The sequence below is a fragment of the Xiphophorus couchianus genome, chromosome 18 (genome assembly GCF_001444195.1).
Source record: "Xiphophorus couchianus chromosome 18, X_couchianus-1.0, whole genome shotgun sequence".
In the NCBI taxonomy this organism is placed as follows: Eukaryota; Metazoa; Chordata; class Actinopteri; order Cyprinodontiformes; family Poeciliidae; genus Xiphophorus; species Xiphophorus couchianus.
This window is the reverse complement of record NC_040245.1, coordinates 7,804,972-7,831,586: the sequence shown is the minus strand read 5'-3', so window position 1 is coordinate 7,831,586 and position 26,615 is coordinate 7,804,972. Positions and strand designations below refer to the sequence as shown.

The 26,615-nt window shown below is 38.4% G+C and overlaps 2 protein-coding genes and 1 long non-coding RNA gene across 9 annotated transcripts in view; 1 reads left to right on the top strand and 2 right to left on the bottom strand.

Moving 5' to 3' along the window:
- Positions 1-26,615, top strand: part of nbeab (neurobeachin b) — a 229,300-nt gene that overhangs the window by 158,060 nt on the left and 44,625 nt on the right. For all 7 annotated transcript variants that reach the window (XM_027999172.1, XM_027999168.1, XM_027999170.1 and 4 more), the window contains one exon: positions 3,742-3,878. In XM_027999172.1, coding sequence (XP_027854973.1) covers positions 3,742-3,878 — 137 coding nt within the window. The remainder of the gene's footprint in view (positions 1-3,741; positions 3,879-26,615) is intronic.
- mab21l1 (mab-21-like 1) lies at positions 4,358-6,787 on the bottom strand. Its single transcript, XM_027999184.1, has one exon. It carries the CDS (start codon positions 6,380-6,382, stop codon positions 5,303-5,305), a length of 1,080 nt encoding a protein of 359 aa, XP_027854985.1. The 5' UTR covers positions 6,383-6,787; the 3' UTR covers positions 4,358-5,302.
- On the bottom strand, positions 13,778-24,995 carry LOC114133347 (uncharacterized). Its single transcript, XR_003593163.1, has 4 exons — positions 24,750-24,995; positions 20,590-20,779; positions 15,443-15,559; positions 13,778-15,308 (listed from the first exon to the last, which is right to left on the bottom strand). It is a non-coding gene; the product is annotated as an uncharacterized LOC114133347 (long non-coding RNA).

The window sequence follows — 26,615 nt, the reverse complement described above, 5'->3', positions numbered from 1 at the left end:
TCATGTGCAGTGTTTGAAGTTTGAGTTTTACCACTGGACCATTTTGCTGACTTTTGACATATGCTTTACACCTCATTGGCTCTTTCATGCTCAAGACCATTTTTTCTTTCTCGCAAGAATCAAGCTTAGCAAACATAAATCAGTATCTAAATGATAATAAACCAACAGTGGTCTGTTTCTGTTTGGACTTTTTCAGAGGAGAAAGTCATGAAATGGATCTGAAAAGAGGGCTGTTTATGCTTATCTAAACATCAGCCTGAACCTAATGTTATTACCGCAATAATGGCGGACACAATTGAAAATGATTTATATTTAATTATGAAGTTAGAATATCCTGCTAAACTCATTTTACGCTTACTTAAATAATAGTATAATAATATATATACAGTATATATTTTTTAGATGGATCGTCTGAAATGATATTTGAACCAGCTGTAATGTAAGGTATCCTCCAGTAAAACAAGCCTCTAATCTTCAGAACTACGATCCTTCTCAGTTTATTCTTAATATATCCTAAATTAGCTTTGAAAGTTTGTGTTACACAGGCAGTCACTTATACAACTTGTGCAATTTTCTACTTGTTGTTTGTTTCCTTCAACAGTTCTGTAAGTTAAGCATATACATGCTTTGACTTTAAGCGAGGTAATCATGAAATTTTATTTCATGATTACTTATTTATTTATATATATATATATATATATATATATATATATATATATATATATATATATTTAAGGGAGTTTTAGCAGTTTCCCTATTTTTATGCAATATCTGCATAGAAGTTCCACAACAGAATGAAAGCACAAATAATTCTCCATTCACATGAAAACTGTGCTCATATACATTAGTTTGCTTACGTCAGCAAAAAATCGTATTTTCCTAAGATTAAGATAAATTGTTCTTTATAGATTTACATTCCTCTTCTAGTAGACTGTTGGGTGATATTTTTAATTTAATGAGTTTCTCTTTAGTAGAACTTTGAATTGTAGATGTACATATTTTGCAAATGCTATTCATAAACAAATGTTATATTCCAGGTTTGCATTATTTGTTAGAAAGAAAGTAAACATTGATTATTAAAAATATGTTTCAAAGCCATGTGGTGCTAATATTTTGATGTGTGAATTTAAACCGAAGCAGGGCACTTATGAGCGGCCAAATCCTTTAAGATCTCACAGATGAGACTAACCCCTCCTCTCTGACCCAGGGCCAGCAGGCAGCCAAACGCTTCATGTCTGTCAGATGAACCCTTCATCGGCCAATCTAAAGCACATAGCAGAGACTAGTACACAACGAGCAGCTTTTCTCCGGGGAAAACTACATGTGACCTTGTAAACGCAGCATTGTTGAGTTTGATAGTTGTAATATGTTTATAACGTGCGTACTAAGCTAAGATTATTAGCTGGGATTTCTTTTCTATGCTAAGTTCATGTTAAGTTCTTGTTTTTGTCGATAGGGGGACTTCAGTGTGCTGCAACAGTGAGATTATGCTTTTCAGATGAACGATCTGAGTTTGTCCTGCGTATATAATCCCAGGCATGACCAGTCTTAATGAGAGATCTGGGACTAGGTCCTTGTCAACAACAGTCCTCCTCCTGCCAGCCGCTGGGTCAGTGCCTGCTGCTGCTGCCAAAGGGGCGGCGCTTGCACTCATGAGCTCAGGCAGTTGTGGCTACTCAACCTATGATTAGTTTTTCTCCCCCACAAACACTTTAAACGCTGCCTGTGCTCAAGCTGGCATTAAATGAATTTCTTTTGTTTGCACATATTTATCCAGAACTGAGTAAAACAGACGTGTGTGTGTGTGTGAGAGAAAACGAGTATCTGGTCAGACCATTCCTCACATTAAGGAGTAGTCTATTGTTATGACTCTTCTGCCAGTATACCGGAAGCTTGTTAGCACACCACCAAGTGTGGCTTAGCCGCCACAACCGTTTTGTTTTGCTTTAATTTTGCCTTTTTTGTATCTGGTTTAAGACCCCATTCGAAATAAAGATCACTCGAGTGGTGACATGTTTGTAAAAGAGTAAAATAAATCCACATTTCTTAATAGATCAACTCTGTATGCCAGAGAAGTGCAAAATGTTGTTTTTTATTATTATTTGTGTTTCTGCAAACTGTTTAAAATCTGTGCAAGGAGCCCACCTTCCTTTTACACAAACATTAGTCAAACACTGCATTATCTTCTGTAAATAGTAGCTAAGATTAAACTCTTCCTCTAAACACTTCTCCCAAATGTCCACCTCACTGGTATTAGGCTTTCTCCGAGTTTGTTTGAGGCATGTTTTATTTTTCATTTAATAAAAAAGCCCCAACAGTTTATGGGCTTTACAGATCCTTCACCCCATGTAACTTGCCCTTAATTTTATCATTCTTATGTAAACATTTAATGTTATAGCCTAATTATGAGGATCCCTGAGGGGATTACTTCATAATCCTCTTCTGCCGATGAGCAATAGATACTTAATGCTTCAGGCTGCAGTGTGTTTCTCTTGGTGTGGCTCTTTTGGGACAGATTACAATGCCTTGTGCAGAAGTGTTATTTCTTTTTTTCATTATACTTTGGGGACTTGGATGACATTAAAGACCTCAACGTTTATTGCTGTTAAACCAAAATAAAATAAAATTAGGAAATGCAAAGAAATGGGAGGATATGTTTCACTTAAGTCTGACAATGACTCGTAATCTCCTGTAAATAATGCTGCAAATGCAGCTAAAAGAGCTCCAGGTTATTGGTTACCTATGTGAAGCTTGTAAGCACTGTGTAATATTTGCTCTGATAGCATCAGCAGATAGGATCAGAGCCGAGCAATGCTGAGAAGGAAAAAATATACACGTATCCAGGGGAGGATGGTTTTACTGTGCAGCCTGCAAGAGCGATGAAGGGACGCTCTGGGAGCTCCAACCGAAATCCACTTGTATTTCTGTAACCCTATCTCCCATAATTGGCTGAGGAACGCAGATTAAGATTGACGAGACATTAAAGTGGCTCTTTGGAGTTTAAGGGATCGATAAATATCCCGATTTTCGAGGGCTTTCGCTTGAGAGCAGACAAATCACTGGAACGGGGCTCTACAGCGACACTGATCTGACAACATGAAGGAGGAAGAGGGGGAACTGAAATAAGAAAATGCGATCACTATCAGCCCACCGTGTTCAGAATCCGGCCTAATGGGTGATCATTTGCTCCTGAAATCTTTCTCTAGGACTTTGCTTGTGCTGTGTTACTTTACCTCACTGAGGCACATTCAAAGATTTGCCGTTTTAATTAATAGCCTTCATTTTCTCTCTTCAAAAACACACTATCGTGAAGAATTAGAAACTAGACTTTTCTACTCAGTGGCAACGCTTTTCTTGATGAGCATTTTATTTTTAAGTAGTTCTTAAAAACAGATTTTAACAAAAACAATTACGTTTTGTATTTTAAACAACGCTGAATTGCACATTTTCCGCACCGCTATCGAGCAAATCTTCTATAGGGACAAAAACAAAGCATTGATTCTATAAGACTAAAAAATTTAAATATTTTCTCTCATTTTTATTTAAACTTTTTTTGTAAATATAGCGGGTGTCCAATCAGAATGCTAACAAAAAAGCGCCATCACAATTTTTAAAGATGCTCTACAGGTCGATAACGGGACTGAATCCGCCGTCCTGTGAAATTAAGGTTCCTTCATAATCTAAATAGAAATATTATCCCGGTAATGTCCACATGTGTCCGTCCTATTTCACCCTCCCCAGGTCCGGTGGTCCTGAGCAGCTCGGCCCAGCTTGTCGCCCCTGTCCTGGTCGCCCGCGGAACTCTGTCCATCACCACCTCTGAGATCTACTTTGAGGTGGACGAGGATGACCCTGCCTTCAAACGGGTCGACCCGAAGGTAAGTAACCTGCACGGAGCGGGCGGAAGGCTTTCTGTTGTTGTTCCTGTAAAGGAAACAAAAATCCTGCTGCACTTGATTATTTATTCGCCGTTTAAACGATATTCTGTTTTGCAGAGAAAAATCCGAGTTTGTGTGTTTGTGTGGGTTTTTTTAAAAAATTATTATTATTATTTTTACTTTTTTGGTTTGCGTGCGCTTTTAATTTTTGCAATTACTATGTTACTCCTCGGATAACTTATCAAGAGCATATTTTAAGCCAGTTGTGGTTTATTATTTAAAGGGTTTGCTTTTAAGAGAAAACATACACGGGTTTACAGATATTACAATTTTTGTATGTATTGTAAAATTTTTCCACACTATTCATATTTATTTTTAATAAATGGTTAAATATTAATCGCACGTCATTATGCTTTATGCTTTTCTACGCTACCGTTCAGTTGGCAGTTTTTTTTAAAAAAAAGTGGGGGACACAAGTATATGAAACAGCTCCTTTTATTATCTCTTTAAATTAGATCAAAGACAGAAATAATAATAATAATAATAAAAAAACAGATCACAGATGTTATAATCCAGTGTATTTCAAGTGCATTTTTTCGAATTAAACTGTAATATATATATATATATATATATATATATATATACTATATATAGGCTATCATTTTCTTTTTTCTTTTTTTTAAATCACGTTGGCCTATAAGGATGATGAAGGAAAAACAACTCGAGTACTTTTAAATAATCATTCAAGTAACGCGATGGAATGTTTTAGATGTAACAAATGTCGCACGCTTACCATCAAAATGTAAACTCTTAAAAAAAATAGAAAATGTCCATTGAAACAGGTGAGTCAGACTACCACTGATGCAAGAATAAATTAAAAACGTTTCTAGCAGATAAAGAAAAAAGTTCAGATTTAAACAGGTGGATCCTATTTACTTGTCACAGAACAACATTCACAATCTCAGATCACTTGATTCACAATCTATGAATGTATTTACAGTATAATAAAATGTACAGATGTGTTGTTTTTTTTTTTTATTTATTCATAGTTTGTTATGGGGTTGTATTCTAAAGCATTTGGGAAAATGTTGGATTTTATCAGTCGTGTGGTGCGGAAAAAAAAGAATAATAATAAAAAAAGATCTTTTGTGGCCTTCCGGATTAACTGACAATACTTTGAACTTGCTTCTGAAAAGTCTAGTAACACCTCCAAAGATGAACAGGAATAATTACAATTGATACTGTTAGAAAAGAAAGACCGTAGTGAAAAAAGCTGGGCCAAAAATATTTTAACAGAAACTCACATTTCACAACAACTGTTTGTCAAAATTTCCTCCGTCCGTTTATGAGCTCTTTAGACCTCTAACACATTTTTTAAAAGGAAGTAAATCAACATATATATATTTCTTTTCTTTTGTGTTACCTCAGAGTTTCTCCAAGCTTTTGGGGTTGGTCAGTATTTCTCTTGCCAGTCGCCAAGTCTGTTTGGCCGCGTTCTCTAGAGCCGAGTGCGGTTTTCCTTGAAACAGGTCTAAATTAGGCAGAAAATAATGCGGGCACCTCCTGCACTGCAAACACGAAATAAGCTGCAATAGTATCCCGTTCAGGCGATCGCCCAGGCAGTTTTCATCCCAGTCCGACTCCCGGGGATGTTTCTCACACTCGTAGGAAACCAAAGTTTTCATGTGGTAGTTGTTCAGAGGCTGTCCCGGCAGCTCCAGGTGACGGTCTCGCAATGCCTTGAGGACCGACAAGCATTTCTTCCTGCACCCGCCCAGGAGGAGCCGGTTCTCGGCCTCGGCGAACTGCAACACCCAGGCGTCGCTCTCTGCCGAGCTCTGCTTGCCGTTCAGCGAGTAGCATTCTTTGGATAGCAAATTGAAACCCTCCGCCTTGACTTCTGCAACTCGGTTGGGTCCCGGCCAGGGTATGTGCGGCAGAGGCCAGTGCGCAGCGCTTCGCGGCCAGATGCCAGTGCACTTGAAAGCAGGCGTTATTTGGACAACGTATCTGTCTCTTATGCGCAGCTTTACCTCGCTCGTGTCAGCGACCATTTTCACAACATCTCTATAGCTGCATTTATCCACAGCCTGGGCCACCAGCGTCTGAAATCTCGACCGGATCTTGCGCGCAGAGAGGTAGCCGGAGGCGGTGATGAACTCGACCCACAGAGACATGCTTCTCTTGCGGCCGTCGCTGAGCTTGAGGACGGCGCAGCCCGGCAGAGAGCCGTCATCTACGAAGTTGAATACTCCCATCTGATTCAGATAGAGGACGACCTCAAACTCGGTGGGAGAGATGACCTCCAGTCCTTCGAAGCGGTTATCCATCTCGCTGAGGGAGCTGATGAAGCGCGGCTCCTGCACCTCCACCTCCTTCAGCACATCCGACACCACCTTGCACACCTCGCGGATGGTCTTGGAGATGGCCGCCTTCCGAGATTGACATTTCTCGTTGTAGTATTTGTTGAGGTGATACACCAACTTTGCCTGGGCGGCTATCATATTAGGGCAGAGATCCGGGTTATACACCGGAGTCTCGCAGTAAGCCGAGGGATCCAACGCGGCTGTTTGTACGGGAGCCAATTTTAGAGAAGAAGGAAAGCAATCTAAAAAGAAAAAAAAAAAGTCAGTTTATTAAATGGCGACGTGCTCAGAGCACATGCGTGATAAACATAACAGTCACAGCTGCTGTGCCGTAAACTGCATTGAAGTGCTCAAAACAAGTTCTCAAAATGATCCGAATGACGTGATTTAAAGTCCATTTGCACTTCGGTCAATAGCGGGAAAATGTCTCTTTTTTGCTCTGACCGCCGTGCCAGTTTGGAGTCCGCGTAATTGCGCTGAGTGCAGTGTGCCCTCTCGACGCAGATGGCTGGCGTTGCTGTGTTTTACAACAAGGAGACACACACGCACACTCTTTATTATGAGGGAGGAGTTGAGATCAGGATGGCCAATCGCTTTCCAAAGCGTCACAGCAGTTTATGGGAAACAAATTAATCCCCGACTGTTAGCCTATATACAAATGAAAAACAGTACATTGCTGATTTTAAAGCGGGGGTCGGTCGAACACCTGCACGTTTGGATTGATCGATATTACTATTATTTATTTATTCATTTATTTTACTAGTCCGACATTCATCCGGTTTTTTCAAACGTGTGTATTAAAAAATAAAGGGGACGTGCTGAGGTTTTTTAATACCGCTAACAAAATTATTAATGCATTTTAAAAAAAAAATCTTTTATTTTTCAGCCGTGTACGAATTAAATTTTTTTCACTGAAGGAATTGTGGCTAAATATAATAAATAAGATTATTCTAAAGTATGTGGCCTTAAAAATACGTTTTTCAAAAATTAAGTATTTACTATAAGTTTTATTCCCTCTTAAATGTTTTAAGCACTAGAAGCAAAAGTGTTTTTGTAGTTTATATTTATTTCTTCTTAATGATTTAGTAATTTATCAAACAGGCTAGGGAAGAACGGGATTTTATAATTTTTGCTTTAAGCCGCTGAATTTATAACTATCTTTGATGATCTTTTTTTTTCGCTTTTTTGAATGTTTTTAAAACACTTACGTTTTGTTTAAAAGAGCGTATTCATGAGACCGATTTCTTTTTTTGTGGTGTTCAATGGGAGGGAGTGTGTCTGTATTAACATGCAACTGTATTTTGCACAGTTACAATTTTATTTACTAAAAAGGAAATTTGTAATTTTAATATTTTTTTTTTAAATGATCAGATTTTAGTAGCATGAGAAAAATATTATTTCAAATAATGAAAAATAATAATAAATAAAGATTACATTTAGATTTCATTTAGTTAAATTTAAATTTCATTTAGTTTCAAATAGTTTGCTGAGAAACTATTTGAAACTAAATGAAATCTTTATTTATTGTGAGCATTTCATTGCAAAATTGAAGGACTATATATATATATATATATATATATATATATATATATATATATATATGGAAAGCGATTGGCCATATATATATATATATATATATATATATATATATATATATATATATATAATTTATTATTAGGCAGTTTTGAAACAATGAAGCAAGTTTAGCAGTAATTCTAGCATTTAACGGTTGCATGGCTGAATATTTTAATAAGTACCCAGTGATTCACCATGAGGACGCTCTGTATCTGCACTTACACTAAATTGAAGAGATGCCTTCCCTGGCTCTCATCAGTGCACTGACACACCATCTCACAGTGTACTGTTCATGCTTTGAAGAGGACTTCAAAAAGATGATGCTGCTGCATAGATCAGATAAGGAACACAAAGGCATTTACACCCATCTCTGCCCTCGTCAGAGCTGCACACAAGCAGACATTATGAGGGCAATCCACTGCTGCTCAGCCTCTGCTCTACCCACATGGATGCGGCTGAGGAGAGGCGTGGTGTGTGAGGAAGGACCTTGATAGATAGGTGACTCCCATTATCATCGCAGCCTGTCATGAGCACATTGCTAGTAGCTGTTTGGCAAGTGCAGTTGTAATTTTACACTGTTACCGGGCAGAAATTACAGATTTGCAGTATGAAATCTAATTGTGTGATATGCCAGAGGTTATAGCTTTTTTTTTTTTTTTTTGTAATGTGATAATGCATCTTATTTCTTCAACTGTATCACATTTAGGACAAATTAAATTTCACAGTCATACATTTCAACTTTTACTGACATATATGGGCAGCATTTATTTAGGATACAGAGGGAAGGCTTCCATGCAGGGAGAGGTAGCTAAAATCCAGTTCCTCTATCTGGCTTTAATAGTCTTTTCCTCTGTCTGTAGCTCAGCAGGTACTTGGCTTTTATTGAAACCAGACTGGTCTCACTTCCCAGACTATCATGCTCTAAGTCAGATACCTCAGAGTCAAGTTGCACCTCTTGAATTTATACCTCAGCCTTTGACCATCCATATGTGTGATAGAAGTGTGGGGTAGGTTGGAGGGGGGATTTTCATTGAGATTATCGCCTCTTAATCTGAACCATGTGGCTGCACGGTTCCCAGTGCAACTCAACCTGCTCCACAGTCCCATTACTCGAGTTGTCACGTCTGGCCCCGGACATTCATGTCTTCTTACTCATACCATTACAACGCTGCAGTCTTTTTTGCTCTGTATCCTGTCCTGCCAGGCTTTTGGGGGCTCCCTGGTTTGATAAATGGGATTGTGATATTAGTGCACTTCTGCTTCTGAACCAGAAAAATGCACGCACGATTGTGTAAATGAATACAATGACTTCTACTTCCTGGCCATGTGACACTGTTTTGAAGGCCTCTTTGTTTTTGGAGCATTGCTTGTGCAGCCTGTCTCTCTGTTTTTCTATTTTCTTCAAGTAGGTCTATGAGCGAGAAAATGGAAAAGTTCTGTTTGTCTTATGACTTAAATGCCTTCTGATGATGACTACCTGGACTTTTAATATTGTATTTTCTACTGCTGAGCAGTAATATACAATAAGATCATTGCTGAAGGGTATATATTAACTGGTGAAATTAACCAATATGACCCACTGCCTCTTGGGATTAATCTATATTAATTAGACAAAATTGTATCAAAATGACTATTTGGAGGACATCCTTAATTTGTTTCCTCTGTAACAACACTATCCAACAGCAATGTCAGTAATGCTCTGCTGTAACAGATTTTAACTAATTCTCCGGATTAAGTCATCTCCTCGGCAATCTTAAAAATATCCATTACAGATGATCTTTCGTAATTTTATTAATCCTATTACAGAAGAACAAATAATGTCCATCCCATGTTTTTCCATTAAACTGCTGTGGTTCTTTCAAGGCACTTAAGAACATTCACCAGAGCTACCAAGCTAATGTGAAGATTAGTCCAAATGGATTACAAAAAATCTAAAATATATTTCTGAATAAATCAAACTTAAAAAGTAGGCAATTTAGAGATGTGACACTACTGAGACTCAAGCTGTGAAAAATAATGTACTCATGGGATTTCTACCTTTGACACAATTGTCTGTAATTGTGTTTATGAGATTGTCAGAGAGAATTTTATTAATAGATCATTATTATTCCATGCAATATGGTATCTCTGTAGGAGGCCAGCTAATTTTTGAGCCTGGAGCCTCAATGGGGACCCCCTTCAGATTTTGCCCATTCATTTATTTCCTTCTCTGCTGTTGTGTATTTGCAAACTCACTTGTGTAAGTCAGGAAGCCAGTTTCCTGACGCCACTTAACTGGAAGTTCTCTCAGTATTCACCTTAATAGGCACTCTTCTAAAACTTGCTTCAGCAAAAAAAAATCCATTTTATAATTTTATTTTTTATTAAAGAAATGAACAAAAGAACCGTTTTATTAAATACATTTAAAACTTAATTGATTGTCTAATTTTCATTTGACCCTTTACCCCTCCTCTCTGCAATATGGTACGCTTGTCAGCCTGGTGATAGATTACATGCATGCATTTGCATGAATTTAGCATGAGTACAATTTTGTATTGTTTGTCAATGTAACAATCCAGAAAATATTTGGAGCCATCACACAAAAGAAAGAAGAACTTGGCATTTAAAGCAGCTTCTTCTGCACAGGGTGGAAAAATCCCATTGAGGTTAATGTTGCTGCCTTTCAACTTTTCTATTATTACAACATTTAGCTCTGCATTCTTTTTGTTTCACCTGCCGTGTGAAGTTTCTTGTTTTTAGGTTTAAAATGATCTTGATGATTTTGTGAGAATTATTCTATTTATTTACTTCCCTTTTTGTAATATTTAATGTTACAGTTTGTGTTCTTTTTCAAGGTTTTTACAATTCTCATCGCTGAAAGCAACCAAACAATTGCAAAGTGATTCATCTTAATTTCAAAATGTCTGCCATGTAAAAGTGGGCGCTGTAATCATCTGCCCACTGACCCCTTGATGCTCATATTCAGACCTCTCTGCAGCACTTATTCCTGATGAATAATTTCAATTCTCAGGTCGATCGAACACATTTCTTACCTGCATCTGACTTGATCTAACATTGGGAGTTTATTAAGGCAACAAAGTAAATAAAAGAATTTGGAGTTTATTGTTAACATTTGCGCAGTCAGTAACAAAATGTTTTTTGGGGGGAAAATCTGCAACAAAAGTAGGTGATGTTGCCTAAATAAGGAATGAAGGGTTCATAATTGCCAGTCTTGGAGATCTGAGGTGCAGGGTGCCAACTGTCAGTGCAGGGCTAATGATGACAAATGTCTCTCTATGCAGATTGCTGCAGCAGTGTGAGAGTGCAGCTGAGACAGGAGGAGAAAGGAAAATGCAAGGGGCTTAACAAGCAAAAGCTTGTGTGCACATTTTGTATTGACCTACATGGAAGTAAACCTCCACAACTGGAGAGATGACTTTAAAAATAAAACAGCTTGATGCTGTTCAAAGCCACAGTTCGGCAACAATGCCTGTAAGGTACAGTATCTCAATGGTGTTTAGGTCTGTAAGAAATCACTGCATCTGTAAATGTCAGTCCAACACAAAAAAATGAACCAAAGATATTTTATCACTTTTTAAACCCTTTAGAGGAATTTACTGATGAGATGAATAGATATATATGCTTTTAGAAACCTATATAGGCGCCTCTAGAAAGCAATCATATTTTGGGTAACAGAACCAAACTGTTATTAACTTTTTTTCATTAAACTGCTTTGTAACAAAGACTATAAATCTGATTTCACTTACTGTGACGTAAGGTTCATGCTAATAAAAGAGCAAACCCGGAGTGCTTCATGGCCAGCTTTCCCCAATTTGTTGCATGAATGGCTTTTGAAAGGGGTCCCTCTCTGTACAAAGGGAGTCTCGTCTTTGTTTGGTTTTGCCCCATCTGTGTCATCTGGTGGTCTTTGCAACGGGGTGGTGTCTCAGGGTGCTCCCCAACGGCGTTGCCAGTTGTTTTATGGACTCGCTGGAGTGGTGCGGGGAGTTCATAAGTTGGCTGGGCTATTGTGAGCCGAGCCCAGCTGACACGTGTGAATTGACTCCAGCATATTGACAGATCATTTCCATTAATGAATTGCTGGAGTCTGTCTTGTTTCACTGTGTGATTTACGCCCCTGCTTCATCATCGTCTGAGGTTAGGGTTAACTAATAACACCCTGAATGGCTTAACTCTTAATTGCTGGATGAAGGGAGTCGTTCCTTTTTGCCAGCATTGGGAACTTTAAAGGTTATTTAAGTGTCTACCTTTTGTTGTATACGATCTTGTTATGATCATTCTTAAAGTGCTAAATTACAAGTTCTAGCCAAGATTGTCCTGACTAGTATGAATTAGCTTCTTGTTTTTAGGAAAACATAACTTACCATGTTAATATAACAGCAAAGAAGTCAGAAAGCAATACTCCTCCATAAAGTTCATGTTTACTGTATTTAACATCTAGTTTTCAGCAGGAGTTAGTGAGCTTGTTTTCCATTTGATAGTGAGCTGCTTTTGTTTGTAGCCACTAGCGTCTCATAAGCTTTGCCCTGGTCTTCCCATGGCGACCATCCAACTTGTTCAAAGCAACAGCCATACACAGCTGATTGCGCTGGCCACAGTCTGGCCTGTCTCCCCCACCACTGCTGTCACATGGAAGCCACATTTGCTCACCACCATTTTATGCTGCTGTCACCCTCCCTTCAAAAGCGGAGGGGAGAGAGGGGAGGTGAAAAGGAGAGGAGGGAAAGAGGAAGGCTCACCCTGAGCGGATGCTAGACAAAGATGGCAGCAGAGACATTTTGTCTGCTTTCATTAGTTCTGCTTGTGGTGAGCTGTGCTGAATATTAGCCCGTTACTAACAGAGCCACACATTGTGGAGTGCAGACAGAGTATGTGTCACAATCATATCCAGCCCACCTTATTTCCATCATTCTCACCTAAAAAGTGGGACACGCGGGGTATGGTGCCAATTGCTCATTTTTTTATGGTAATTATCAGTCTTCAAGCCTTGTTATGTGGTAAGTGTGACAAACATTATCACATAAATTTACATAAATGTTCCCATTAGGGTCAGATGCTCTAGGATCAGCTCAGATCATAAAAGCAGCTGTAAGTCATTCAGATAGGAAGTTTATAAATATAACCCATACGTTACGTTAGCTATGGGATACGTATGCTAACAATCAGAAGTTTTTTGAGGCAATCTCATATTTTAAACCAGTTTAAATTTGAGCTGCCATTTCATATTGCCTATCAACCCCCCAGTAACAGTAAACTAATATTATGACCCTGTTAAAACAAACAAACAAACAAGAAATTTAAATATTGTTCCAGCTTAATAAATGCATGTAGAGTTGTGATCATTGGTTGTTCAGTGTAAATAATTTAAAAATAAAAATAATGTATCGTGCTCTGTCAGTTCACCCATTTGCCAATTTCCTAATTATTTCCCAATTTCTAACCACTGGTTTGACATTTATCCCTTTTTGCTTCCACTCCTATAAAATATGATTGATTAGGACTCCTAATTAAACCAAAGTAACTTCAATAAACTTTTCATAAAATCTATCAAGAGTCATTTAACCAAACTTTTTCTTATGACGAACAAGTTATATCTTTTCTGAGAGCAAAGCACAATCAAAGTAAAATTTCCTGCTTGTGTGGACAAACTTGACTGTTTTTGATTCTGAATAAGTAATGGTAAAGGCTCAAGATAAATTAGCACTTTCACCAATTTGTACCTCTAATTTGTTGCACCCTAGTTGGCATTTATTTTGGTTCTGATTTTATTTGATTTGTTCACTTCTATGAAATATTACAAATTATTGCAACAGATTAAACTGTATTACCATACCAACTTTATTTATAAAGCACTTTAAAACAACCACAGCTGATACAAAGTGCTGTACATCAAAACACAACATAACAATAAAAAAAACATAAAATAAAAACTTACAGTTTAAAAACAAAAACATACAATTTAAAACTAGATCCCGCTAGAGTTGAAAGCCAAATAAAATAGATGGGTTTTAAGACGAGCTTTAAAAGTGGACAGTGAAGGGGCCTCCCTGACCTGCAAAGGCAAGTTGTTCCATAATTTGGGGCCCATGACAGAGAAAGCTCTGTCCCCTCTGAGCTTCCTTCTTGATCTCGGTACCTCCAAAAGCAGCTGATCTGCGGACCTAAGAGACCGATAAGGTATGTATGGGTGAAGAAGCTCAGAGAGGTAAGCCGGGGCAAGATTATGTAGTGATTTAAAAACAAACATAAGAATTTTAAAATGAATCCTAAAATATACCGGCAGCCAGTGAAGTGAGGCCAGGACAGGGGTCACGTGTTCCCTCTTTCGAGTTCCTGTCAGCAGTCGTGCAGCAGCATTCTGTACTAGCTGCAGATGTGAGAGCAGCGACTGACTAACTCCCAGATAAAGTGCGTTACAGTAATCCAATCGAGTTGAAATAAAAGCATGGATCACTGTTTCAAAATGCTGCCTGGAAAGAAAAGATTTCACTGACGCCAATCGCCTTAAGTGATAAAAGCTGGACTTAACCACGGCTCTGATTTGGCTATCCAATTTAAAATCACTGTCCACCTTAAAACCAAGATCTGTAATAACAGGTTTAAAATAAACCTCCAAGGGTCCCAGGTCAACAGAGGAGGACTCACAGGAGCCACTGGGTCCAAACACCATCACCTCTGTTTTGTTTTCATTAAAATTTAAAAAGTTCAAGGCCAGCTACTAAGCTACTGCTGCTAGATATTAGTTACTACAGTCACATAGTCACATTTTTTCACAGCAGACCTTGAATAGATTATAGAAAATTACTTTAACATGTTGGATATAAAATCTCCCCTGGGTGAAATTGCTGTCTTAGGCTAATATTTAATGTTTAATGTATCATGTCAGAGTGCTCAATTTTATACACTTAAAAAAAACTTATAAACAAGCTGACTAAATCTATAAAGGTATGAAATCATGAAGAGGTAAAATAACCTCCTCATGATGGTCTCTCAATTCACCGGGAAAGCCAATATATCAAATATCTTTTATTCAATTGTTTTCTGTTGACATTTTAAGCATGCCCACATATACTTTTTGAAGTTCTGCCAAAATACAGATGCTTCCTTTGGTTCCATCACTCTAAATCCAGTGTTTTTGTTTACCTAAATAAAACACTCACACTGGGAGCCTCAGACTGTTGCTCCGAAGTGTTTGTGTGGAGATGGATCTGAATGTTGCTTTGTCCTGCTGGGCTTTCATCTGTTGGGCTCATTATAGTTGTCATCTCACTGGGCTCTATTAGAGAATTTCAGGAGACTGGGTCCCCATGAAAGAGTCATGATGGGCAGAGAAGTGCTGATGTGCAGGTTCCTGCCTCCAGGCTTCCTCCTGCTCATGAACAGCCTGAAGGCATATAAAACAGGCCTCCCAGGCCAGCCGATGAAACATTCAAGAGTGAATGTCATGACTTTCCTGGTGGTTCTCAGTGAACTGGGCCTGAAACTGGCGCTGGGGAAAAAAAAGAGAAGTTGTTAAGTTATTATGAAAAGAGTTTCTGGAATATTTTCTTAATGATTAAGAAAAAATATGCCAAAAAGGTGGATGAAAGCAGCGCAGAAACGGATGAAGTTGTGCCGTTCTACCTTGTTAAATTTCAAATGATTTTATTAGCGTCAGTTCTGTGGTCTTGGCAGGGCTTTGGATGTGTCTGAGCGGGGAGTTCGGCAGCAGGGTGAGAGCATGTCGGCTGTTGACACCATCTAACGAAGGGAGGATTAGGAGTTTACAGAGGCAGTAATATGATAGGTCAAAAAGAGGAGGCACTCCTCCACAGTACTTGGCTCTGTAATGAATGATTGACTGGAAAAGGAGAAGCTGCCACTCGCTGGCTGAGTGCTCATCTTGACGTCTGCCGCACCGCTCCACGGCTCCCCTTGATCACGTTTCACTGCTCCCTCCTCATCTAAGGCACCAGTCTGCAGGGAAAAGCAGCTTTTCCCTCTTATTTTTCTCTCTAATTTACACATTTAAGACATTTTTGTTTGCTCATTTCAATTCCTTTTTTGTCAGTGAGCCTCTCTCTATCAGTCCTGCTCACAGCCCTGAAACCAGCCCCCCCAAAACCCACACACACACACACGCAGACCCCCACACACGCACGCCAACCCTTCACTTTCCTTTCTGTTTGCCTTGAGGCAGTGAACTAATTTCAGGTTCAGTAATTGCGGTGTGTTGTACACCTGTCTGCTATTAATTCTCCCCTGCCTCTTATTGCTTTTTTTTAATGAGATATTATTGTAATTATCATCATTATGCTGTTTTTTATAATTAACTTGATGAATGTTGGCGTTATGGAAGTATTTATTCTCTATAATCAGTGTAAATGTGTTGGGAACTTCTGAGGACTAATGCTTTCAGACTTTGGTTATAAGTGAAGTTGGTGCTTCATTTGCTTGTCCTCAGAAATAAGAGTTGCCGCCTAAAGCACAGTTTGCTTTAGATAAGATGAGGAGAAATGGGAAGCCTGGTCACTACTGAAAAGGACCCTGCTTGTAGCCGTTTTAAAACCATTACAGCAGTGAAAGGCTTTACAATGGTTAGCGCCAGGCTTTGTTTCAGCCTGTCACAGGCACCCTGTGAAAATCAAATAGTCCCTTTTCCTTAAATGAAAAGGTGAAAAAGGGTTTGTCCACACTCCCATCTTTGAAAAATCTGGTTCCAGTTTTTTTTTTTTTTTTTTTGGTATTCACTGACATGATTTTGAATGTTATTGTTGAGGAGGCAAACTATTGGGAGGGATGTAAAAGAAAATCTTGACTGAATGAATAATGTGTATCCCCCCCCTTTTAGCTTTCAATCCAATTAGAAGTTTAATAAGGGTCGTGCATAGGGACTTCACGCTCTATATTGGTTTCTTTTAGAGTGAGACTGGGAGAAATGACAGGGTTGAATGTCTTAGAGGTCCAGATGGAAAGGCTGTGCACTTCGATATGTATTGAAGGGTCTTTTGCCTTGTGGTGTTTGAAAATGTTTGGGCAAAGTGTTGTGAGCTGGTTGTAAATGCTCTGTCAGTGTGCTTCTGTATAATATGCTCCACAGATAATTCTGTGACCTTATTGCGCCTCTCAGTCTTCCCAAGAATCGTCACATTGCTCACACTGGCTTCTCTTCGCCTAATATTCCTACAGGAGCTCATCCATTTGAAGTGATAAATCACTCTTAATTGAATTCTGCCTGTGAAAATTGTCTTGTTAAAACTTGTTTTCAAGGGCTGACTTTGAGCAAATAAAGTTTGTGCCTCTAATTCAGCACTCTTCATATCTAATATCAATACACCTGTTTTAAGGTATCAGGCTGTGTTTCATTAAGGAGTCATGTTGTTATGGGTAAAGTTGTGGAAAACTGACTAATTTGCTGTATTAGACCAAAAAGGGCTGCAAATGCTAAAATCCACTAACTTGTTATAGTCTTTAAATCCCGGCTGACACCTGGCAAATTTACAACAGACAATTGTTTTCCCTTTGAACTGCACATATTTCTCTGTCATTTCCGTAAATGAAGCCATTGGTATTATAGAATTTTTTTGTTTTAAAGCTTTGAAACACTGACATCATGACTTCCTGTAAATCTCAAGGCTGGGATGCTGGATAACTGGACATTGGCTTCTCAGGTGGTAGCAATTACCTGATCTTTGCCCTCCTGACTCCTTTGTGTTACCTTTAAGCTGCATTGGTGTTGTCTCATTCATTTTTTTATGTATTTTGGTTAAAACTTCTTTTAGAATAGTCTTTATTTTTTAATCACAATATAAAAATGGATGTGTCTCTATTTCCCTTTTGCAATCAGAACACTCAACAGTGAGCACTGTTTTTATTCTTGACCACTAAAATGAACACTTGTGTAACAGGGTAACGAGTGTGTGTAAACGTGCACAAAAGCCATATATATTTGCGCTTTAATCCTGCTGTTGGAAGGAAAGTGGGTAGGGGGGTCCAAGAAAGGAACCCATGAAGCCTTTGTGAGTTTGTTCACATGCTGCTCCACTTTCAGCATCTGACAGCCATTTAACTCCACACAACCTGGTTCGCAAGTGCTATCGTTTTGGCGCTCTTGAATCCTGTTAAGAATCGTAATTACAATTTATGTGCCCCCTGCATTTCTTTGAAGCGGTATTGAGTGAGGAAAACAACTCTGGTAATGAAGGACTTTCACTTGTGTGTCAGCATATTGCCACTCTTAAGATAAAACAATGAGACATTTCAGTCTTTTAAAAGTATAAAATGTGTTTACCCAGTGGTTTCCGTGCTTAGAAAGGGTTTCTTGTAATGCTAATAAAATGATGCATCTTGCAGGACATATTTCTTAGACTGGGTCTCTTTAAAGTATAGAAACAGCATGAATAGTGGTGCGAGTGATGTGAAGCACGTTCAATGACTTTCAAAGAGAAAAAGAAGAAAGGGTGAGCATAATACCTAATAGGTGCTTTAGTAATTTTTGAGTTTTCATAGCTTAATCCGTTCTGAAAAGCTCAAGAGAAGAAAGGCTGCAAATGGCCCTCAGTATTAATTTGATGTGACTTCTGTACAATAAGGGCTCTGGATCCCAGAGCCCATTTTCAGGCTTACCTTCTTTTATCATCCTTAGCCTTTGGAACTTTTGCCTAAATGTTTCATGAAACTAAGGCAGTAAGCCTCTTTGGTATTCTGTCTTTATAAAGCCTGGTTTAGGACTATTGTTACACTGTGTTCAAGGCAAAGGAATGCAACACTGAAGCCACCTCTCCATTCTGCGACATTCAAATTCATTTAGTGCTACTTTGAGAGTTCTTGTTTAAACACACATATGCTATGCCTCATTTCACCTATTTCTTTTTAAGGGGTCTAACCACACATTCACCTTATGAGGGAAGATGATGTACAAAATCGTGTTTACAAGATGGAATGAACGATTTTTGCGTCATTTTTGGATCCACATTTTTATTTACACAAAAAAGAGTAAAACTTTCACAGAAACACAGTTAAAGAAGGCAGAATAATTCAGCTTATGCTTACCTAATTCTAAGACTCCTGATGTAGAAGAAAAAAGTGTATAATTTGACTTTTCACATCACTACAACCAGAATAATTTTTAAACAAACTTATTCTGAAGAATATCAGTTCAGTATAGAATTTTCTATACTGTTTAGTGATTTATTGACATATTGTGATTGAATTAGAATGCAGCTCACACTGAGCCTTCAGTTTGGTGCCTAAAGAAAGCAAGTTTTAACTTTATGGTCATTACTATTTTTGTAACTTTTGTCATTGTTTTTTTAGAGGGCTGAAAAACAATGACAAGATTAGAGAGGTGGTGGCACTTTCAATGCTAATATAACTAAATGTTTCCAGCAAGTCCAGGTGAACAGTCTTTTAGTCGACCCTAACAACACAACATGGCAACTCAAGATTTGCTTTTCCTCTTGCTTCAAACTAAAAGCCTTAGACAGAGACGCTCATTGTCAAGATCACCTTCATCTCCAGGGCTCATAATTATCACTTAAAGTCACAATGTATAAGAAATATTTCAAAATTTTAAAATGTTTTTGCCTATTTGTTAACACATTGATATCTTGTGATCTTCCCATATGTTTAACTGAATTAAAGAAAATCAGAACCTCTAAAGCTGGACATTTATAAAGCTACTCTGAAGATTGGAAACAAAGGCAAAATATTTTATCACAACATGTAGTACTGATGGCTATGAATGCTGCTGTGAAATATATAGAGATTTGTTTCTGTCAGGAAAAGCATATTTTCTTTGCATGCTTTTAAATTAACATTGTGGAAACCAACAATGCACATACTCGTTGGGTCAGTGACCCTGGAGAAAACAGCTTGCATTAATATGCTTTAATCCAGTGTAATTAGTCAAATTACAGCACACCAAGCAGCTTGTGTGAAGCTGCTGGATTTGGCAGCCACACAAGAGGGCTTGGAGTCCCACTGGACTACAAGGGAGACCTCAAAAGCGCAGTAAATCCTGCTCTTACACCCATTCACTTTATTTTCCCATTATCTTCCATCTTTTTTTAGCAGTACTAAAGTGCTTAACCTGTTTTGCATGTGCTATTTCCTCTGGTTGCCATATTTGCTTTTTTTTTTAAAATTATTATTAATGAAAGATGGTAAAGGACAGCATATGACAACTCAAGTATTACATGCACATTGCTCAGTCTTATGCAAGGGCAGATATATGACATCTAGGAATGCAAGGGTAAGAAACACAGACACAGTTAAGGCACTTCCTTAGATGGTAGCATTAGCATTAATAAAATGATTTCAGCCATATAATTACATGAGGATAAAGTGCAAATTATTTAGCGCACTCAACAACCAGATTATCATCCAAACCAAACCTTGTTCAGCCTACAGGGGTGAGCCTGTATGACAAAAGGCTCTCATTAGCATAAATTTACAAGCCCTCTTCTTCAGAGAAGCCGATAAGAAACTGTTTCACCTTTCCTTTGGCCCTGAAAGGCTTGTTGTGCTTTTGGCAGTGACAGATAAGTCTGGGTAATTCCACTCTATGCGTGGAAAAAAAAAAGCTTCAGATTCTGGCTGCATCCCGAAGGTGTCACCCACTATAATCCTCAAACTGTGCCCAGTAGGAAGGGCGATGTGTGTTTCCTGATGATATACTGCGAATGACATACAGAATTATACGAAGGAGGACAAATCTGTAACATGTTATTAGGCAATTCCCTCTGAATAACAAGGATAAAAAGGATAATGGATGAGGGTGTCATTATTACCTTGGTTCCACAGAGGCGTCCAACCAAAAGGTTGAGAGACAAGATTAATTGAAGACGAGTGAGGCGCTCATTGCTCATCAGGCCTACTCGTCTAACCACTTGCTCTTTCTGGCCCTCTCCTCCTCTCTGCCTCTCCATCCTCATCTCATTCTTTCTCTCCTTCTCTGTCCGTTGGCTCTGAACCCATATTCTGCCCACACATGAAGTTAAAAAAAGAGAGAGAAAAAGTGGGATTTAAAATGATCAGCTTGGCAGTTTTAGCAGCAGCAAGAGGAAGCTAGTTCTCAGGCCAGGAAGATTTCAGTCATCTTAAGGCTGACAAGTCGCTGAATGTATCCCATTAGGAAAAGCTTTCTGGCAAAAAACCCCCCCAAACCTCAAGACTAAATGATGGCATTCCTTCGCTAAAACTGCTTGGAGATGGCATCCTCAAGCCGTTTATCTGGGGGATGTACTTAACATGTATTTTTGCCACATTGTCGTTTGTTAGTCAGTTCTTTTGTATGATTTTTCAATCAGGTTTGCCCACAAAAATGTGAAATTTTATTAAAAAAAAGGTTTTGTATTGTAACACTTGTGCAAAGGGTGCTTGGTTTCACTTGAATTTGGTGCAATTCTGCTCTGAAACAGTTTTAAAATGTACTTTCTGAACATTTTTGTCAGAAGCAAAAGACAACTGGTACTGCAACAGAAATGAACAAAGTAGCACATGCACTTTATTTGCATTGTTGTTTTTTTAGAGAGGGTTAAAACTTAAAATTTTCTTGTATGACTACACGTCTTGCAAAAACACTACCCCTTGAGCTGCTTCAAATTTTTACTGTTGTCACATTATTACTACAACTCTTGACAGACCAACACATATATGAAATGTGTGAAGTGAAAACGGTATGTTATGTCTGTTATTTTGCAAATAAAGATCTGAAAATTGTTCCACACATCTGAACAACTTTTATTTCCTAAAAATGCACATTCTGAAAAATGTCTGACAATACCTTGCAAAATAGCTAACGGTCAGTTTTATTGGACATGAACATTAATTTTCAATTCTTGCTACACATACTCAATTGGATTTAGGAGTGAACTTTGATTGGACCACTCTAGCAAATAAATATTTTCTAATCTAAAGCATCACGTTGTAGCTCTGGCTGTATAATTAGGTTTGTTGTCCTGATGCAGGGCGACTCTCTGCCTCAGTCCAAGTCTTTTGCTGTGCTAGACAGGTTTTCTTTCAGGATTGTCTTGCACTTACCTCTATCCATCTTCCTATAACTCTGATTAGCTTATTTGCCCATTTCAGTATGAAATTGAAAAGTTGAATTCAACAGTGCTCCATGAAATTGTCAAATATTCTTTGACAATTGATATTGTTTTGTAACCTGACCCAAATCATCTGCTGTTTCTTGGTCTCTATAATGTTGTTTCTTTGATAATGTCCTCTAGCAAACCTCTGGGACTTTAAAAGAACATCTATCTTCATACTGACCTTAAATTACAATAGGTAAGCTCTGTCTATTAATTCACTGAGTTATGTAGACAGTTGGTTGCACTTTTGTTGTATTTAGCGAGTATCAATAGACAAACAAAAATTCAGGTCACACTTTTATGATCTTTATTTATAAAAATCTTGAAGACTATGTATAATTTTTCTTCCACTTTGCAATTATGCATTATGTTCTGTTGGTCTGTAATGTGACATCCAATAAAATTGATGTCAGAGATTACAGTTTATGTGACAAAATATGAAAAGTGTTTGCATTTACACTTTAAAATCAGTTGATAAAAAAACACTTTTTTGTAACATTGTTTTTGGTCTTTAATGCTTATGTAGAAATTAAAACAGATACGATCTGCAGTTTGATTGTTCATGTCAATATGCAAAAGTTTTGTGCAAGTTTATAAAAGACATTTATTTATAGTGCAAATACAGTGCATTCATATGCTATTTATAAGCCAAATATAATCTCTAAATAAATGAACACACAAAAGTGCATTTTGTAGACTTTGTAGTTATTTTATAATCATTTTTTGCTTCTTCTCACCTCTTGGATTTCTTCTTTTTTTAATCACATAGCTTAATGCCAGACTTCAAATCAACAAGAAACCCAAGTTTAAGTCCTGTTTGGATTTTTTTCAGGCATATTTTAGGACTTTAATGTCTTACATCCACAGAATCTTTATTTTTTTTAAGGTGATTGCATATTAGGACCGCTCCTCCCACCCGTCCTACCATGGCAGCTTTGAGGACAGAGCTGCAGGGTTTGCTAATGTGCGTGAAATACTATCCTTGACATGAATGTTATTGACAAACCTGGCTGGACATTTGGGGCAGTGAACTGTCAGTATATTTAATGCATATTCATCTCCTTTATCCCACTGGTCTTTCTAGAGCACTCGAGCTGTGTCATCTTGCCACACTCCAGCAACTACCCAAATATATAGTGACACTGATTATGCAAATCTGTATCTTGTTTTCCTCCAATACCTGCATTAGGAGCCTGCTACATTATTGAAGTTGAGATACCGGCCCTTCAGAGAGGAACCAAGTGGAAATCTGGGGAAATCTTTTACATATTTTCATTTCTACACATCACAACAGTTGTCACATTAAGTGAGAATCAGATGAGAAAAAGCTTTGATGTTTAGTCATACATTATAAATCTTTGCAGGGTGTAAAAGGATTAAAGTGTAAATAAAAGTGCAGATTTGGGCATGTCTTTGGTCACACAGTTAAGATTTTTCTCCGCATGGCTTTGTGAATTTAAACAGCCACATATTACTTTCATTCACAGTGCGTGGGCACACCTGAGTTGTTTGACAAAACAGGAAAACATCAACGGTGTCCTATTTTTTTCAAAGGACATAATCCTTAAATTAAAACTAGACCAAACTTTCTTTGCAAAATATTATTTAGTAACTGTTTCATTTTGTTGCCACTAAGTTTCTCAGAAAGATTCAGTTGCTTTTCAGTAACATTTGGAATTGTTTTCCTCAAATCTTTGCTAACATGAAAGCTTTTCACGTGGTTAGTTGAATACCTAATCTTTGGACACTGTCTTTAATATTTTTACTTATGTTGTCTAATTATCCTTTGTAAACAGAGGTACATTCAATGTAATTTGTCTTAGTTTCAAAGGAGTCCCTTGTTCTACACTTTGCTTTGTACAAAGAATTTGGATCCTTAGCTATTGAGAAATTGTTTGCTGGAGGCGTAGATTCTGTTGAATGTTTGAGCAATTTGATCTGATTTCACCCAGTGGCTAATGTTTCCCGTGACGTGTGTAATACATCAGCTCGATGAAGCTTTCAGAAATTGTGTGGACTTTATACAACCTCATGGGGAGAGGAGCCATGACATCTTTGTAGCAATAAAATATTTTATTTATTCCTCTGGCTCTGACTTAACCAGCTCAATATATGGAAGCATGAGCAACACAGATTGACTGGCTTCGTTCACTTTTTCTGCTACCATTACCAAACTACAGGCAAGCTATAATTCTCAATAAGCACAGAGACTGACTGTTGGTCATTCACATCTCCTCCTTCTGTCCGCTGATTGGAAACTCAACTGGAGAAATCCAGCTTAATGGGAGGAAGCCCAGACAGAGCACTAAAGGCATTGGCCAGGATAGTTTAAAATATAAACCTTTTGGGCATAATGGTGAACCCCAATGTGGTTTAAATTGTGTGTGAGAGATGATTTGGCTCTGCAGCAGAACTTTTCAACATGTGGCAGCTTGGCTTAAAAATGCAAGGTACACAACAGTGTGACGTGTATTGAGGCATTTAGCTCCATGCTTCTCAAATTGTGTTATGAGTACTAATGGCGGTACTTGGAGGATATTCAGTGGTTTACAATGTAAGTCTGTGTCTGTGTGTAGGGCCTATTTTGACTATAAGGTAAATACAAAGCAAATTAACCATTGCAAATTAAACATAAATGTAAAGCAATGTGATCACTAAGAATAGAGTAAAATAAAAGGTGCATGACTTATTTACATAAAAATAAAACATATTTCAAGTACAAAACAAACATATTCAATGTCATATCATTTCATCATAATAATTTTCAAATTTCTTTTAAATGCAGAAACACATACGACACCTTTAATTGAGTGTCGATGCTTTTTAAATAATATTACATTTGTGATGTTTCTCACCTTACTCTCTGTGGCTTCAATGTTCTTCCACTTAACTCGGGTTTCTTCCCTGCCCTTTTTGTTACCAGGCTTCATTCTTTTCCTTTTGGATTCCCTGATTGCTCAACCTCTTCACAGATTTGGCCCATTTTGCCCTGGGTCAGCCATTGAATACAGTATACGCGGTGTGTGCTGATCCTCCAAATTGCCATGTGTGAAATCCATCCCACTTGCTCCTGAGGGAGTAGTCATATCATTCAAAATGAAACGGGCCTCCCGTATCCTCCCCTTATTCTTTGACTCCACCGTTCCTCTATGGCCGCCTGGGACTGTGCAGTTGTGAGGCTTTATAGTGGAAGCCTATTAGACAAATCTGAGAAGAATGCTGCAGAGGTGCTATGGTACCAGGTTGTCAGTGTGCCCCACACTCTTATATAAACATATCAGTCATGCTGACTTGGAGGTCTCACTGAATTGTATTATTGTCCTATTTTGATATAAATGCACTGAAGGGGGGGGGTTTGCAACTTTCCATATGGAAGAAAATTGTATCAGGTTTTAGGGAGACTGCTTCGTTAGATTTATTAATAACATCTGTCATTGTGTCTCAGTCAATGTGGAGGTAAAAGCTATTCCGAAGTCAAATATGATTAGAATCTATTTCCATGCATGAAGTGGCACCCTGCTGCTTATGAGCTTATTGTCCTCCATTTGAGCATCTGCACATTATTATATATGAGTTTAAACCTAAGCACCACTGTCACAATATGCTTGCCCTCGTCTCATCTGTCACAATATTCTTTATTTCTCTTCTGGAAGGTTCTGAAATGGAGCCAGTACATCAAATCAGCGATGTAAGAAAAACAAAATAATGAAAAGAGAGGACCGAGATGTTAAATTGCTTTAAGGCTGTTATAATGGAGGTGTATCCTCTTGCAGCTGGCAGAGCGGCGCATGCGCTCGTGTCCTCTAATGAGCTTGCATTGAGGGACCCGTGTGGAAACAAAAGGCTGCGCTTGTCGACCACACCAGACTCCCTTCACCCACCCTCTTCCTGCTCCCCCAGCACTGAGCGTGACAGACCAAGAGCAGAGCGCCGGTCCCTTCCTGGTGGTGTGATTAGATTGGGGCCGAAGTCTCCAGCTGGCAGGCCTGTCTGTGACTGGAGGCGGCCGTCCCCAGCGCTTGTCACTGCCTGACACCTCTGACAGGCAGGGGACAGCTTCAGCAGACAGGTTCATTAAATGGCATTTTTTACAGCTGGGCCTCTAAAAATGAGGGCTGGGCTTTGTCAAATCCCGAAGTCTACAGGGGCCTGTGCGTGTTAGTTTAGACCAAAGCTTTGTTGTTATGACATTTTTTTTTTTTTGATCTGGGCAGTTTGCAATAAGCTTTTTTTCTCCTCTTTAGCCTCTCTTCTTTGACAGCTAGCCTTTTGCCCTGTGCTTTGTCACAGCATCAAACTCTTCACATTAGCAGTGTACAAAAAATGTTTTGCAGAAATACTAGTCAGGTTAGTGTTTCATCAATTCATTTGCCATGTTTTGGCTGTAAAGACATTTAAAGCAGGGTCTGACTGCTACTATATTGTTATCCTACTTGTTTTAATGTAGAAATGTATTGAAGGGTACAGTAGAGCAAAATAAAGACTAGACTACTGACATCAACAAATAATTCAGTACACCTTGATGCGTTTTGAGTGAGTAAATTGTGGCCTTCTAATGATTGCACATCTGTGTGCTTTGCTGTAAAGCATTGTGTTCAGGAGTGCAGAACATCTGGCTGCAGATGAAACGTGGGGGGAAAAAAGAAAAGCTGCCTTCCCTACGAAAGTGGCTGCTGGCCCTCAACAAAATGCCTGCAGCTCTGTAGCCATCCCAGCATCAC

Excerpts from the sequence above, each read along its gene's own strand:
- mab21l1 (XM_027999184.1), bottom strand. The coding sequence starts at position 6,382 with ATGATAGCCGCCCAGGCAAAGTTGGTGTATCACCTCAACAAATACTAC.